This window comes from Podarcis tiliguerta (genome assembly GCF_965153285.1).
Source record: "Podarcis tiliguerta genome assembly, chromosome: 2".
NCBI classification, from domain to species: Eukaryota; Metazoa; Chordata; class Lepidosauria; order Squamata; family Lacertidae; genus Podarcis; species Podarcis tiliguerta.
The window spans coordinates 16,231,519-16,248,201 of NC_139535.1; the positions used below are offsets into that span (position 1 = coordinate 16,231,519).

At 44.9% G+C, this 16,683-nt stretch overlaps 1 protein-coding gene across 1 annotated transcript in view; it reads right to left on the reverse strand.

The window, feature by feature from the left end:
* Positions 1–16,088, reverse strand: part of LOC310672938 (uncharacterized protein) — a 46,628-nt gene extending 30,540 nt beyond the window's left edge. The window contains exons 1-2 of the mRNA XM_083430621.1: positions 15,795–16,088; positions 13,355–14,671 (exon numbers count right to left, since the gene is read on the reverse strand). Of these exons, the coding sequence (XP_083286747.1) occupies positions 13,355–14,671; positions 15,795–15,894 (1,417 nt within the window). The 5' untranslated portion in view covers positions 15,895–16,088. The remainder of the gene's footprint in view (positions 1–13,354; positions 14,672–15,794) is intronic.
* Between the last annotated feature and the right edge of the window lie 595 nt (positions 16,089–16,683).

Genomic DNA, 16,683 nt, shown 5'->3' on the forward strand with positions numbered 1-16,683 from the left:
GATGAAATGAGATGAATGAGATGAAAGCCCCCAAAAATCTACATTACAGCCTCTGAGTGAAAAGCAAATGTATTTTTAACCCTAAAATTCCTGCTTGGCTGAAAGAACAGGATTTGTAAATACTTGCCTCTCAGTTTTGACAAGCTCTGCAATTTGAATATCAAACACCTTGGAAATTTTTGAGACATCCACCAAAGTCTGGCAGGATTAGACCCTGTGTAGTTGGAGGGGTAATAAAAAAGGAAAGTGGCCAACATATAGAGATTTGTTAATAGAAGAGGAGAAAGGTTTGAAATTTAAATGTTATGAAAACTTGAAAGGTACTTTACAAAGTTGGTTGCATCACAGACAAATTAATGAGCAATTTAAAGAAGATAATAAAAGGGGATTCAGCTATACTATCTCAAACTTTCAAAAGGAAATTGTGGAGGGAAATACCAAATTATTGAAGAAAGCATATAACATTTTGCTATATGGAGAGACTTTAGATGAGAAGGTAAAATCGGCCCAAATAAAATGGGCTCCGGATGTTGGGCTTAATATACAGTTGGAGGAATGGGAAAGTTTATGAAAACAAATGTAAAGTTTACAGATTGTATATCATTAAGAGAAAATTACAGTGGTACCTTGGGTTAAGTACTTAATTCATTCCAGCGGTCCGTTCTTAACCTGAAACTGTTCTTAACCTGAAGCACCACTTCAGCTAATGGGGCCTCCTGCAGCTGCGCCGCAGGAGCACGATTTCTGTTCTCATCCTGAAGCAAAGTTCTTAACCTAAGGTACTATTTCTGGGTTAGCAGAGTCTGTAACCTGAAGCGTCTGTAACCTGAAACGTCTGTAACCTAAGGTACCACTGTATTTGAAAATGATATATAGATGGTATATCACACCGGAAAAACTGCAAAAATGTATAAAACCGGATCCAAGATATGTTGGAGATGTAAAGAGAAAGATGGTACTTTTTTCATGTATGGTGGGAATGCAAGAAGGTTAAAGAATACTGGGAAATGATATATAATGAACTGGGAAAAATGTTGAAAAAACTCTTTGTTTAAAAACCAGAATCTTTCCTGCTTCTAATTTTAGATCATGATACATGAGAGGGAAATTGGACATAGTTTATGTATGCGACAACAGCAACAAGAAATTTATTAGCACAAGTATGGAAAACAGAAAACGCCAACAAAGGAAGCATGGCAAGCCAAGCTTATGGACTACGCGGAACTGGCTAAGCTGACAGAGAGAATACATGAGAGAGACAACGTTGATTTCAAAAAAGAGTGGGAACCATTTATAAACTATATAAAAAGACAGTATAAAGATATGGCTTCATTAGCAGGTTTTGACAACTATATAAGAAGCAAAATCAGCAGAGTATAGAATTTGTTTAATAAATCAATACGGAAATATGGGGGAAGCCAAAGAGGAGGGAGGGGAGAAATACGGATATAGAAATTGTTCAATTAAGATTTGTGGAAATTTGTTGTTATAATTTGAAAATTCAATAAAAATATTTTTTTAAAAAATGTGTTTTGCGATTGCTATCAAGTTGGTTGAGGTTTTTTTCATTTAGTGAGCTTGTAAAACATAATAACATTAAATAAATGGGGCAAAGAGTTGACTGGTCACCTAGAAAGGGATGTAAAATAGTACTATTAAGTGAACAAGGCTACAGTTATGAAGATATTAGAAGAAAAATTGGCAGAAACTTAACCAAAGGGGACATTTCTAAATTTTGGAAGAGGTGTAAGGAGACGCAGTCACTACAAAATCAGACTGGGCTAAACCCATGTTAACTGGACAGCAGAACAATGGGACAGTGTTATTTGGAGTGAGGAGATGAAAATCTCGCTTGGTAGTGATGGCATGAAATACATGAGGAGAATCGGAGGAGATTTACATCCTATTTACACTGCACCTTCCGTGAAACACCCAGTCCGTGCTATGATCTGGGGCTGTATGACAGCACGAGGTGTGGACAAAATTTGTGTCATTAATGGGAAAGTAAATGCCCCCAAATACATAGCCCAGACTTGAACCCAATCAAAAATCTATGGAGCTGACTAAAGAAACTTGTTAGTCAGAAGCAGCCCAGCCATAAAACCCAATTAATAAGGGAAATAATTTAATCTTAGTTTCACATTATTACAGCTGCAGAACTAAAAAGCTTACTTTACTCCATGGAAGGCTAAAGGTTATCCAACTAAGTATTAACTGACACGGTGAGAATTTTTGTATATCTCTTTTGTTGTATGCGTTTCGTTTCTTCTTTATGACTGCTGTTGTAATAAATAATCCTTCATAAAAGTTATTGCATTACATTTTTCATTAAATTATATTTCCATTGATATATAATAAGACTTCTGAAGGCAGCCCTGTACAGGGAGTATTCCATGTTTTCGGTGTTTTTTATTTTGTTGGAAGCCTTCCAGAGTGGCCGAGGAACCCAGTCACGTGGGCAGGGTGCAAGTAATGAAGAATTATTATTATTATTATTATTATTATTATTATTATTATTATTATTATTCCCTCCTTAGCCTGACCTGCTATGCATGCTAATCAGAGACTCTGTCCCAACCACCCCCTTGAACACAACAGGGCTTCCTATTTTTACAGCTATTCTTTACATTTCTATACTGTCCTTCCTCCGAAGATCACAGGGCAGCTTACAATAGAAAATCAGAGATGCACAGCACAGTAAGAAATAAAAACGACAACTGCCACCTTACGCACGTACAAATGCAGGTGTGAAGGCCATAGATTGTTTAATGAGCCCAATGCCTGGGAGAAGAGGAATGCTTTTGCCTGGTGCCTAAAGAGAAGGAAGGAAGGAAGGAAGGAAGGAAGGAAGGAAGGAAGGAAGGAAGGAAGGAAGGCTGTACATTGAGGTTCACTTCCGAGGGTCTTCTGCCAGTTCCCTCCCTGCCAGAAGCGAAGTTACAGGGAACCAGGCAGAGGGTCTTCTCGCTGGTGGCGCCCTCCCTTCCAATTTCAAATAAATAAACAACTATCTGACTTTTAGAAGACATCTGGAGGCAGCCCTGTATTGGGAAATTTTTAACGTTTGATGTTTTATTATGGTTTATCTATGCTGTAAGCCGCACAGAGTGGCAAGGGAAGCCCAGCCAGATGAGCAGGCATTATTTATTATTATTATTATTAACCTGCCCAACCATGCCCAAGCCTCTCCCCTTTCCCGCCTCCTTCCCTGCAACTCCCTTTGCACCAGATCTGGGCAGGAGGAAGCTTCTCTCTTTCCACAGCGGAAACCCCTCCCCCCCCCCCTTCAAGGCCCCATTAAGAGAAAGAGCTCCCTTTCCTCCCTTCTCTTCTTCTCCCCGTCCCGGGGCTTCTCATCCTGGACCCCCACCCCTTGCCAAGCCCCTTCCCTCCTTCCCCGCCGCTGGCTTTGCACTCACCCGAAATCCTGAAGGCGGAGGCAGATGCAGCGACCCTGGGCAGCGGGGGGGGGGGGTAATGGGAGCCCCCGCCTGGGAGGCAGGGAGTGACCCCGCTTAATTAGGAGGCTTAATTAGGACGTGCTCTGGTCCATGGGGCCACGAAGAGTCGGACAGGACTAAACAACAACAACAATTAGGACGAAGCAGCCCCTATTGTAAAGCTTCCGCTGGTGAAGCCGGAAGTCAGGTGACTCTGACGAGGAGGGAGAAGTTTCTCCCCCGCACCCCCCCCCACAGCCTCCTTCCTTTCCTTTGCTAATTGGGGGAAGGAAAACCTTGCAGGACCAGCCAATGGGGAGACGAGGGAGGGAAGCTGGGCTTCCAGTATAGAGAACATCAGCTACTTTGGACCCCTCCCTCTTGCAAGAACGTATTGTAATCAATAAACTCTTTACTGCCTCACCCATTTGGTTCAGATTGTATTTCAAGGAGGGATCAAGGGTCTCATGACCCACTCTTACAATGCAGGAAGCAGCTTACAGCAAAAAAAGCCTAATGACTCTTCTGGGTAAATGAATAAATTATTTTAATAAATATTTAAATAGAGACCACATTTTACATTCTCATGTTCATGCAAACATGGTTCCACTCCAACCTCACTTAGTCCCCACTTCCACCTCAGCAAAGAGTTCTTTATACAGAAATCTCCTGAAAAGAAGTCTCTCTATTTACATTAAAGGGAGGGACCACTCTCTGTCTGGCTTATTGCACCTTCATAACACCCTGTGTCTTTTGCAGTGTCCTGTATTCTCTTCACAGAAACACAGAAACAGTGAAGAGTGACATGCAGCAGCAGCAGCAGCAGCAGCAAGACAGACGCCCTGTCAAAGAATACCTCCCATTCGACCACTCCTATGAATCTTTGTGGGGGGGACCATGTACATTAGATGCCTGCCAAATGTACGCTACGGATGTGAAAGCAATATTCTTCACAGGAAATACTGAAAAAAAGTGGAAGGCGGTTTTAATTTGTAAGGAGAGAAGGGAAGTTCTTTGCTTTGCTTTCAGTCCTGACAAATAAAGCGATAAATTTAAAAAGCAACCCTGTTTTCAGTGCTTTCTTTTTAAAGCAAATATGGTGCCGGTAATCACCATGAAATTGTTACAGCAAGTGTCATACTTTGACTAGTTTGGGGAAAAGAGGTTACGGTACTGCGTAACCTTGAGTACCCCAGAAAAAAGACCCCTTTTTCTTTTTTAAGAAAAGCACCATAATTGCATGGGGGGGGGATTGGGGGGGGAAGACAATCAACACTGCCAGTAGTACCTGTATGCAACCATATACACAAGAACTCTGTAGCAACGAATCCACTAGCAAATGGGAGGGGGGTGATGGGTGATAAACAAATCTAAGCAGCATCTCGAGTGCTGAGATCCCATCAAAGGGAAGGGAAATGTGCACATGCCCTACAGCTGTGATAACATCTCTCTGAACGTCTTGCTTTTTTCATACTATATCCATAGTTCCCTCAACCATTCCTCATAGGGCTTGGTTTCCAGACCCTTGGTCAGTTTAACTCCAACTCCCATTAGCCCCTACTGGCGTGGCCAATGGCCAGGAATGACAGAAGTCATAGCCTAGCATAGTTCAGTGGGATGTGGGCAGGCCTTAGGTTTGCATGCTCATGCGCAACTGTCAGTTTGGAAGCTTCCACTGTTTTTCAGACCAAGGGCCAGATTCCCTCCTGGATCGCCTTCCAGGGGCCACATGCCAGGGCTGGGCAGGGTGAGAGAGGCAAAGGTGGGTCGAACAAGGAGCGCAACTTTTGCCTTTCTACAGGAAGTTATATCTGATACACACACAACAATCCGCCCTCTACCAAGCATGGAGGAGGCATTGCCAAGAGTTGAAAGGTTCATCCCTGCTGGCTAAGGGGCGAAGCAGAGCCATGGATTCAGAGCAGTGAATTCAGAGGACCACAGTCCACATGTGCATTTGGCCCCCCGGCTCTGAAGTTCTCCACCCTTGGCACATTAACACCATGTGCAAACCAGGTAAGTGTAAAGAGTGCCGTTTCAACCCAACCGTGGTGTATATTTTATACAGAAATCAGTTGCAGCAGCAGACATGCAGCCTCACACCTCTAGACCTGGCTTAGCACCAGAGATGGGGTTGGCAACCAAGATTTAGAAAGCTGAGGCATCTCTGTCCTTCAAGGGCACTATACCACTTTAAACAGTCATGGCTTCCCCCAAAGAATTCTGGGAGCTGTAGTTCGTAAAGGTTGCTTGGAGCTGTTAGGTAGGGTTGCCATGTTTTGAAGAGCAAAAAAAGAGGGTGCTTATGATGACTCTCATTTTAATACCTCTACTATATGTAGGCTATCGAAGCTGTGATGTATTGTTGGGAGGGCGGGCAGGAGAAGAGAAGAGGACAGTAAGTCTTCCACCATCAGTTATGGCTATATCTCATCCAGAAAGTATAGCCAGAGAGATTTTAGCAAATTTATCCACTGGGACAGAAATTTTACCCCTCAAAAAAGAGGACACATAGCAACCCTTAAATTCTTTATTTCCCTCAAAGAGTTACAATTCCTCAAGTTCTCTCTACGTATGATATCTCTGGGAGATCTGTCCCTTACAGCGATCAAACCTGCAACCTTAGCACCATCGGCACCACACTCTAACTAACTGAGCTATCCAGAGAACATCAGCTTGTGGAAGGATTGTTTTAAGATGATGAGAGAGAGAAGGAGAGAGAGTTTTCACCTTTGGTGGAAGTGCCCAAGGATTAAGACCTTCTGGGAGATGATTTATAATGAACTAAAAAAAGTGTTTAAATACACATTTCCGAAGAAACGAGAAGCCTTTCTCCTGGGCATGGTCAACCAACAGGTTCATGTGAAGGACAGGACATTCTTTATGTACGCCACAACTGCAGCAAGAATACTCATTGCACAGTATTGGAAGACACAAGAATTAACAGGTACCGCACAGCTTCCCTTTCCCCATCTAGAGAGGCCATCGTCCGGTATTTGGTGGCTGAGCTCAGCAAGGCCCAATGAACCAACCAATGAGGGTGATAGAAGATCTTTCCTCCTGCTGTAAAATATTTCTAAAAAGGTCTCAGGGTTGAAGCAAATTTGGAAGCCATGACCTCTCTCTTGGAAGCTCTTAATGTGCTCTGGCTTTACAGTGATAGCAGTTAGGGGGGGGGAATTGGATTTGGATGAATTCTGAGGGATTTATTTATTTGTTTTTTAAAATTTGATTTTAAAACTATAAGATACAATACATCCACACACATCCACATTTGGAGATTCCTCAGAATCTCTGGACTTCCCATCTCCCCCTCCGTGGGTCCTATTAAACCTTTTCTACTGCATCTTTTTCAATAGTCCATATTTTATATAGGTCCATAGTACTTGCTATGAGCGTTATTTCAATCCTGCTAATGTTTTCATCTGTTTACAGTGGTCTCCAAAATAAATTATAAATTTCCCTCATCCTTTCCTAAAGTTATGGGCTTCTTGGTTCCTGAGCATAATGGTCAGTTTTGCCATTTTGGCATAGTCCAGCAGTTTAATTTGCCATTCCTCTCTGGTAGGGACATTCTCTTCTTTCCATCTCTGGAATTCTGAGGGATTTTTGATCAAGGCAGGGACCGCAGAAGCACTTAGTGTTGTCTCAGCAGTCCAGACAACAAAACAAAAACAGATCTCACATTCCCCCTTAGTGAATATGTAGAGGCCCAATGTGTACACAGGTCTAAAATGGTGTCTTGTTTCCCCAAAGGATTTGTGTGTCTGCGGTGCAAATGGGTGTTTCTCTCGTTCAACTGCAAGTGCCATCCGCCTCTTCTCCCACCTTCGTCACCCCGTGTACCTGGAGTTTCTCCTCATCCTGTGGGCCGTTCCCTGCCTTTCCCTTGACCGCCTGCTCCTCGCATTGCTCTTCACAGCCTACATCACCTGCGCCCACAACCTTGACCAGCAAGACTACCTCTACCTGCGAGCTCAGCTGGACAAGAAGTTCCAGATCTTCTCCCGTGAGGAGGCAGCCTTTGGAGATCTGCTGGCTCAGAATGGCCCCTCCGTCCTTAAGAACTGAACCGGTGTGGCCCCAATTTTATATGCGGGTGCTGGTGTCCTAGTATATTGGGGCCTGAGAGCCTTGTACCTTGCACTCTCCCATGCTAAGCACTGAACGATGCAATGTGCCTTGTACATCCTTTTGCTTTTATGCACTCGGGACTTGAGAGGTCTATAAATGGGACCTAAGAGTTCTGGCTTCCAGCAGGCCTACTTTGCTACAACTCTTAAAACACATATAAGGAGTTCTATATGGTGATCCCACATGGCCAGTAGGTTGGAATCCTTGAGGAAAGAGGTGGAACTCCAAAGATGGCAGAATTCAACCCCAAGTTCCTTGGAGGGAAGTCTCTAGAGCAGGGGTGGGGAAAGCCTATGGCCCTCCAGAAGTTGGTGGACTTCAACTGCCATCAACATCTGGAGGGCTGTGGATGCCCCATACCTGCTGTATAGGCTTAAAGCATAAATTGGGCCCAAAAAGAGTCCCATCCCCCCTAGTGCTAAGAAGAACAAAGAGTCACTGATAACCGACTGGAATTTAGGTGAGGTGGTCAGGTTGTATGTGAATTTTGTTTTTAATAATTTTTTAATTAAATTTTACAGTTTTATAGTCAGCATAATCATCATAAACAAAAAACAAACGAAAACAGAATACATCCCATTCTTCCCCCACCCAATGACTTCCCTCAACTTCCTCTTCTGGTTCTTTATATATTTGCTACTTCTGCTTACATTATTTCATCTTAACACTCTTTTAACTAAATGCTCTTATATTCTTATCATTTTTATACCGTATCCTTTAATTATTATATTTAATAATTTTCATAACATTATACCTTATCTTTTACTCTCCCTTTTATAGTTGTGTTTACTCAAACCCTGCTAGCGAGTCTATTTCTTTACAATATTCCTGCAAATACAACATAAATGAATCTGTCATTTTTAAAGTCTCTGTTGTCTTTATCTCTTATGCTTCCTGTACGTTTGGCCATTTCTGCATATTCCATTATTTTGACATGCCAGTCTTCTTTCGTTGTTATCTTGTCATCTTTCCAGTTTTAAGCTAGTAGAATCCTGGCCGCCGTTGTGGCATACATAAATAAGTTCTTCAACTCTTTGGGTAAACACTGCCCTGTGATACCTAGTAAGAATGCTTCTGGTTTTATAGCAAGTTATTTTAAACATTTTTTTCCATCTCATTATAAATCATTTCCCCTTAATTTTTGATTACAATTCTACCACATGTGGTAAAATGTTCCTTCTTTCTCTCCACACTTCCAACATATATTAGAACATGATCTACACATTTTAGCCATTTTCATATAATTCTCTTTCAAATTTATACAATCCGTAATTTTTAGGTCCACCTTTAGTTTTCCCAGTCTTTCATTTGTATATTATGTCCATTTTGTGCCCATTTCTTGTGATCTTTGAATCAAGTACATTTACAGGCAAAAGCGGGCTGGGGGGGGGGCAGGGGTTGATTCTAGGATTACCGTATTTTTCGCCCTATAGGACGCACTTTTTCCCCTCCAAAAATGAAGGGGAAATGTGTGTGCGTCTTATGGGGCGAATGCAGGCTTTCGCTGAAGCCTGGAGAGCGAGAGGAGTCGGTGCGCACCAACCCCTCTCGCTCTCCAGGCTTCAGGAGAGCCGCAGCGCCAGCCCCACAAGGTCGGGGGACAGAGGGAGGCGGAACGCCGCCATCCCGCTGTCTCCCTATGTGGTTTAGAGGCTGACGGCGGGGAGATGCGTGCTTCTCCCCGCCGCCAGCCCCGCAAGCTCCGGGGACAGCGAGGAGCCGCGGCGCGCCTTCCCCCTGTCCCCGGACCTGACGTGAAGGCTGGCGGCGGGGAGAAGAGCGCTTCTCCCCGCTGCCTGCCCCGCAAGCTCCGGGGACAGGGGGGAGGCGCGGCGCGTCTTCCCCCTGTCCCCGGACCTGACGTGAAGGCTGGCGGCGGGGAGAAGAGCGCTTCTCCCCGCTGCCTGCCCCGCAAGCTCCGGGGACAGCTGGGAGGCGCGTCGCGTCTTCCCGCTGTCTCCGGACCTGTTCTGCATGCAGGCGGTGGGGAGAAGAGCGCTTCTCCCCGCTGCCTGCCCGCAAGCTCCGGGGACAGCTGGGAGGCGCGGCGCGTCTTCCCGCTGTCCCCGGACCTGTTCTGCATGCAGGCGGTGGGGAGAAGAGCGCTTCTCCCCGCTGCCTGCCCCGCATGCTCCGGGGACAGGGGGGAGGCGTGGCGCGTCTTCCCCCTGTCACCGGACCTGTTCTGCATGCAAGCGGTGGGGAGAAGAGCGCTTCTCCCCGCTGCCTGCCCGCAAGCTCCGGGGACAGCTGGGAGGCGCGGCGCGTCTTCCCCCTGTCCCCGGACCTGACGTGAAGGCTGGCGGTGGGGAGAAGAGCGCTTCTCCCCGCTGCCTGCCCCACAAGCTCCCGGGACAGTGGGGAGGCGCGGCGAGTCTTCCCCCTGTCCCCGGACCTGATGTGAAGGCTGGCGGTGGGGAGAAAAGCGCTTCTCCCCGCTCCTGGCCCCACAAGCGCCTGAGGGGGAAATAAAATTTTTTTTCTTTATTTCCCCCCCAAAAAACATGGTGCGTCCTATGGGCCGGTGCGTCCTATGGGGCGAAAAATACGGTATGTCTCCAGGCTCTACCTAGCAATGGTTAATCTTTGCCTTCATTTGTAACTCAACGCCTTGAACACCCATTAGCATTTCTTTTTAAATGCTGATAATGCTTTTAATGTAGCTTTTGTATTATTATTTCTGTACCCCCTTGCTAACCAAGTATTTTTATACATATGAAAAGCAAATCTTGGATTGAGAAGATAATGGTTTGTAAAGTAAAAAAACGGGTGTGTGTTTTTAAAATAAGTTTGGTTTCTCTCCGTTCTGAAATTTGGTTTTAAAGTAAAGTGTGTCAATATATTTGGGTTTGTTTATAAAGCAGAAGTGACCAGCTGCTCCTGGAAGCTAAAGATGAGCTCTGAATCAACAAAAGTTTTACCTATAATTATTCATAATGAAAAGTTGTAAGAAACGTGAGATTTTCCACCCTTGAGTTTTTGAACTACAACTCCCATCAATCTTGGCCATACAGGCTGAGCCTTATGGGAGTTGTTCCCCAACATCTGAACAACCCCATGTTGGATATCCCTGCTCTATACTTTATTGTTATTTATTTCATTTCTATACCGCTTTATATTTTTAAGAAAAACCTCAAAGCAATTTACAGCATATTAAATCAATAAAACATAAATAAAACAATTTGAAAAGAGTGAAATACAGTGGTGCCTCGGATTAAGAACTTAATTGGTTCTGGAGGTCCATTCTTAACCTAAAACTGTTCTTAACTTGAGGTACCACTTTAGCTAATGGGGCCTCCCGCTGCTGCCGTGCAATTTCCGTTCTCATCCTGAGGTGAAGTTCTCAACCAGAGGTACTACTGTACCTCCGGGTTAGTGGGGCTTGTAACCTGAAGTGTTTGTCACCCGAGGTGTTTTTATCCCAACTTACTACTGTATAGCGTATACATTCAAAGCAACATAACAGAAAACGAAAACATTATCTTAAAGATTTCAAAATAAAAGTCAACTACAGAATACAAATTTAACATAGTAGGGCTGGGTGAGTCTGGGCCCCGCCCCCAGGGCCAGGTGGGAAAGGCCTTGCAGGGAGTGGCCTTCACGCCTCTCAGCCAGGCGATGTTCCTCCGGCCTCATGAGGATCCTCTTTAATGGGACCCAAGTGTGTTTAAGGTTGCAATTAACTTAATCTTCCCTAGATCTGCTTTTAGCAGAAGCATGTGCCACTTCCACTGCCCAGCTTCAAAGTCAGAGTAGCAATCCAGGGACACTTTTTTGAAAAAAAAGAGAAAAAAAGTTATTTTTAAAACGCTATTTTTAAAGAAAAATTAAGAAGTAATCTCTTCTGTCGCACGACCTTCCTCTGGGCCCTGGCCTGTTCTCTTGGAGTGCTAGCCGCCGTGGAGTAGGCTCAAGTCGGGCCTGGGTTCGGTCACGTGTCCTTGCCCTCCCAGTGCTCTCCTCCCTCTGCTCCTCAGCGGCAGGAGTGGCATGGCAAGGTCGGGGCTTCCCTCTTTTTCTCCTTCTCTCTCTTCCTTCTCCTTCTTCCCCCTGCCTTGTCTCCAGGGTTTTCCTGGCCCCGGAGCGCTGCTGGGCAGTTGGCAAGGTGCTCTCGCTCCTGTCTTGATTTGGGTCGTGACGGGGGGTCATTGGTTCCCCCAGTTCCTCCTCAGCAGTGGAAGCGTCAGCGGCAGTCTCAGCACCCTGGAGCCAGCCTGGTAGCGCAGTTGACTCTGGCTGGCTTCAGGAGCTGCTGCTGCGTGGCACCCGCCATTTTGCTCACCAGAAGTCCCCATATGCTGTGTCTTGTGCCGTTGCATGCAACATTCATTCCCTCCTAATAAATCTACAACACTTAAAATATAAACCCGGGGACATGAAATGATATCCAGGGACATTCCAGGGACGGATTTTGGCCGTGGACAGATTTGTAAATCTGGGGACTTTCCCCGGGAAACGGCGACGTCTGGTAACCATAGTTCAAGGTTGCAATTAACTTAATCTTCCCTACTCCAGACCTGCTTTTAGCAGAAGCATGTACCAACTTCAAAGTCAGAGTAGCAACCACATGTATCCTATCAGTACGCTTGGCTCCTTCTGTTCGGCGTTGCTGAGGCTCTCCTCCTCCCGCCCCCTCTCATGAAACAACAGCCTCCTTTTAAGCACCCCGACAGGTATTTACATGCCCCCCACCATTGCTCTCATGGCACATGTATGATACAGGCGCTTCGCTCTAATGCCTCCTGAAGCATCTTACGCTCTGAGACAAAGGGACGCTCTCCTGCTAAAAGCACACACGCCGATTACAGGCGTGTACTCAGGAGAAACAAGAACCATCCTTGCGCAGAAAAAGAAGCATCCCTTGTAAATCTCTACCTTTATTCTCTCCCCCCCCCCAGCCTAGAGCCAGGCCCACGCTTTCTCCCCTAAACCAAAACCTAACCGCAGTCTCCAGGGATTGTGCTGAGGAGAGCTGCACTGAGGCACAATGGTGGGAGCCTCCCAATCCCCCTTAATCTTCCCAGGAGCAGGACTGTATAGATTTGGAACAGTGGTTTGCAGAGGAACATAGTTCAGAAGGCAGAAGCTGGGAAATACTGGATGGGGAACAGCTTGAAGAAAAAACACTGAGGGAGAGAGAGGTAACTGATTCACTGTCTCTGGAAAGCATCCCTCCGCTTTCCCCAAGGTCAGGGAGAGCTGTGAAAGTGGCAGGACAGAAAGCAGAGGGTACGAGCCCAGGTTACAAGATGCAGAAGTGACATGGGTGACTAGCGATGTGAGGGGGTGGACGTCTTCATTGGGAGCACTGCCATTTGTGTGAAGACGGGTTCTTTGTTCTCTCGCTGGAATCATTAAAGTTTCTAACAGGTAAGAAGACTCCTTTTCCTTTGTTCTGCTTATCTACGGCCAAGGGGGGAAGGAAGCCAGTTCCCTGAAGCCTGACAGATGCTGATCCACAAGACAAGGGCAGCGCATCATTTTGGCATTGAAGGGCTGAGGTCAAAACTCAATAGATTCATCACACACCTTGAACATTCCAGATTCACACTCTCCCCGTTTATCTAGCAACAACTTGCAACTTCTTTTGTACATATAGTATATGTGACCTTCATTACTTTAATACATATATATGTGTGTGTGTACAAATTTAAATATAAACACCAGAACATCTCACTGGTTCCATGCATTTAAAATTGATTTCCGCCTTTATGAGTTTCTTGATGTGAAGTAAAGAGTGCACCTTGAGTAGAACACGGCATACATTTATGGCTTTTCACCTGTGTGAATTCGCTCATGAATATTAAGGTCTCCACACAGTCTGAAGCTCTTTCCACACTCCATACATTTAAATGGTTTCTGCCCTGTATGAGTTTTTTGATGTTTTCTAAGTGTTCCATTGTCACTGAATTTCTTTCCACATTCAATACATGTAAATGGTTTCTCCCCCGTGTGAGTTCGTTGATGTCTTCTAAGTGTTCCACATTCACTGAAGTTCTTTCCACATTCAATGCAATTAAATGGTTTCTCCCCTGTGTGAGTTCGTTCATGTATTCTAAGGGCTCCCTTTTGACTGAAGCCCTTTCCACATTCAATACATTTAAAAGGTTTCTGCCCTGTATGAGTTCGTTGATGTATTCTAAGTGTTCCACTTTCACTGAAGCTCTTTCCACATTCAGTACATTTAAAAGGTTTCTCCCCCGTGTGAGTTCGTTGATGGCCTCTAAGGGCTGCATTCCCACTGAAGCTCTTTCCACATTCAACACATTCAAATGGTTTCTCTCCTGTGTGAGTTCGTTGATGTATTCTAAGGTATCCACTTGCACTAAAGCTCTTTCCACATTCAATGCATTTAAATGGTTTCTCTCCCGTGTGAGTTCGTTGATGTCTTCTAATGTCTGCACTACGACTGAAGTTCTTTCCACATTCAATGCATTTAAATGGTTTCTCTCCTGTGTGAGTTCGTTGATGTAGTCTAAGGTATCTACTTTCACTAAAGGTCTTTCCACATTCAATACATTCAAATGGTTTCTCCCCCGTGTGAGCTCGTTGATGTATTCTAAGGTTTCTGCTTTCATTGAAGCCCTTTCCACATTCAATACATTCAAATGGTTTCTCCCCCGTGTTAGTTCGTTGATGTATTCTAAGGTTTCTACTTTCACTGAAGCTCTTTCCACAGTCAATACATTCAAACGGTTTCTCGCCTGTGTGAGTTCGTTGATGTCTCCTAAGTGCTCCATTCTCACTGAAGCTCTTTCCACATTCAATGCATTTAAATGGCTTCTCCCCCGTGTGAGTTCGTTGATGTATTCTAAGGTTTCTACTTTCACTGAAGCTCTTTCCACATTCAATACATTTAAACTGTTTCTCCCTCATTTGATTTCGTTGATGTATTCCAAGTGTTCGGCTACAACTGTAGCTCTTTCCACACTCCATGTATTCAAATGGTTTCTCTCCTGTGTGTGTTTGTTGGTGTATCCTCATTCTTCCACAGTGACTATAGCACATTCCACTTTCCCTGCATTTAAATTGTTTCTTTGTTCTTCCCAATGAATTCACAGATGGCTCCATAGAATTCTGACCATCCTCTTCCTCACCTATTTGGGAGTCGGGCGGGGGGGGGAGAGAATACTGTTAGAGTTTTACGAAAGACAAGAAAGAAACTGAACACACGACAATTCCCTTGTGCACTTTCTCTTATTTTCACGCGTTCTCCATTCTCCACTGTCCTCTCCATGTTCCAAACTTTTAGGAATGCAGATGGGACAATGGCAAGAGAAACCCATGATCACTCCATTGACACTTAAGAGAGCACCATCATTTTATAGTAGAGATCTACGGTGGAACTGGCCTATAAGACACATCTGTCATTTTCTTTTTCAAGTGAGGAAATGATCTCAGGCTCCAATAGCAGTCTCTCCTACGAGTAAGAAGTAAAACGGAAGTGCTCTTATGCCACATGTAACTGTAAAAATATTGCAATATATTAGAACCTAAACAGAGCCTGCTGCATTGGGTAAAGGCCCACCTAGTCCAGCATCCTGTTTTCAAAGTGGCCAAGCAGATGCTTGGGGGAAACCAGCAAGCAAGATTTCAGCCCAAGAGCCCTCTGCCCTCCTGTGCTTTCCAGAAATTAGTATTAAGAAGCATTATTGCCTAGAACCACGAGGGCAGAGCACAGACACCAGCCTAATCCTTTCCCCCCAAGATATCCAAGTTGCTGGCCGTCACTGTTTCCAGTAGGATAGAAGTCCATAGATTAACTATGCTTCTGTTTATTCATCTTTGGAGTCCTTAAAGGCTCATAAATGTATTATGAGCTAAGCCCATGAGTCTCTTTGTTGGTTTTGTACACTTAATTTGAAATTTGTACCAAGGTTGTACCACTGTAGCTCCATGTAAGCTTATGGAGGGACAGAATTACAGGCGCTCTATAAATTATTATCCCACTCACCCACTCTCACACACAACCCCTGTCTGTAAGACTGGCAAGTTCACACAATTTGCTTATAATACTGGCCACCCTTGGTTTTCATATGCCCAATCCTATGTGCAGAGCCTCCAGCCAAAAACAAAGAGCTGCTTTGAAAAAAGCCTCACCCTTTTCTTTCTTCCTTTCTTCCTTCCCCTTCCTGCCTTTGGTCTTCTCTCCATCTTTTCCTCTTTCTCCCTCCACCATCCAGCCATCCATGTCCCCATCTCCTCTCCCCTGGAACTCACCAGATTTCTCCGAGGGTCCCGGGAGGGGATGATCAGAGGTCGTAGGGAGGGATGCAGGAGACAGCTTGAGCAGGTCAGCTGTCCATCTTCCTCCGTCCATCCTGACCAGGTTTGGACGTTCAACTTCTTGAGGAGCACAGAAGCCAAGGCACGTTGTAGCTTCCTGGAAGGAAGGAAGAAGCAAATGGAGTCTCAGAGCTCCTGCAGGGATTTTGCCCAACACATTCTGTTGCCCCTGTAGAAGCCCCTAATGGGCACCCGCTTCCCAAGAGCCTCCACCCGTTTTCAAACACCTTTGGCAATTCCATCTGCCTGTCCCGTCTCCCTTCCCAAGGCTGGCATGGTATGGGCAGTAGTGGCCTTGTGGCAGTTGCCCAAAGGGCCACAATAAATGTGATAATGTTTACCCCTTTAAATCCTTGAGTGTGCTTCTAATACAGAAGTTATGGTAGTCTGTGCTTTATGAAACTGATTATTTTGCAAGTTGCCGCCCCTCAATAGGGGCAAAAATACAGCTAATAGGAGAATCACAAAGATACAGTTGAAAGGTAGGACATGAGTTGCTATGTGATGCAAATGGCTGCATGTAACACAGGTTCCCAACATGCACACCAACACAACGTAACAGAACGTGGTAGGCATCAGAACACATTCAGCAGAAATTGCCAGTGCTTGTTGTGCGTGTGTATTATAATAAAATGAGGTAATGATGAATATGAGGAACGTGGAACTCCAAAGGGACTTTTTAAAGGGGGGGGGTACATAACAAAAAATTAAATTCTTTTGGCAACAATAAACATTAAAACAAGGAACTGCTGAGCAAAAACAGAAACAGGAGCATGTGCAGAAGTGATTGCGGAGAGGGGCAGGGCCTTCAAAGGTCCCATAA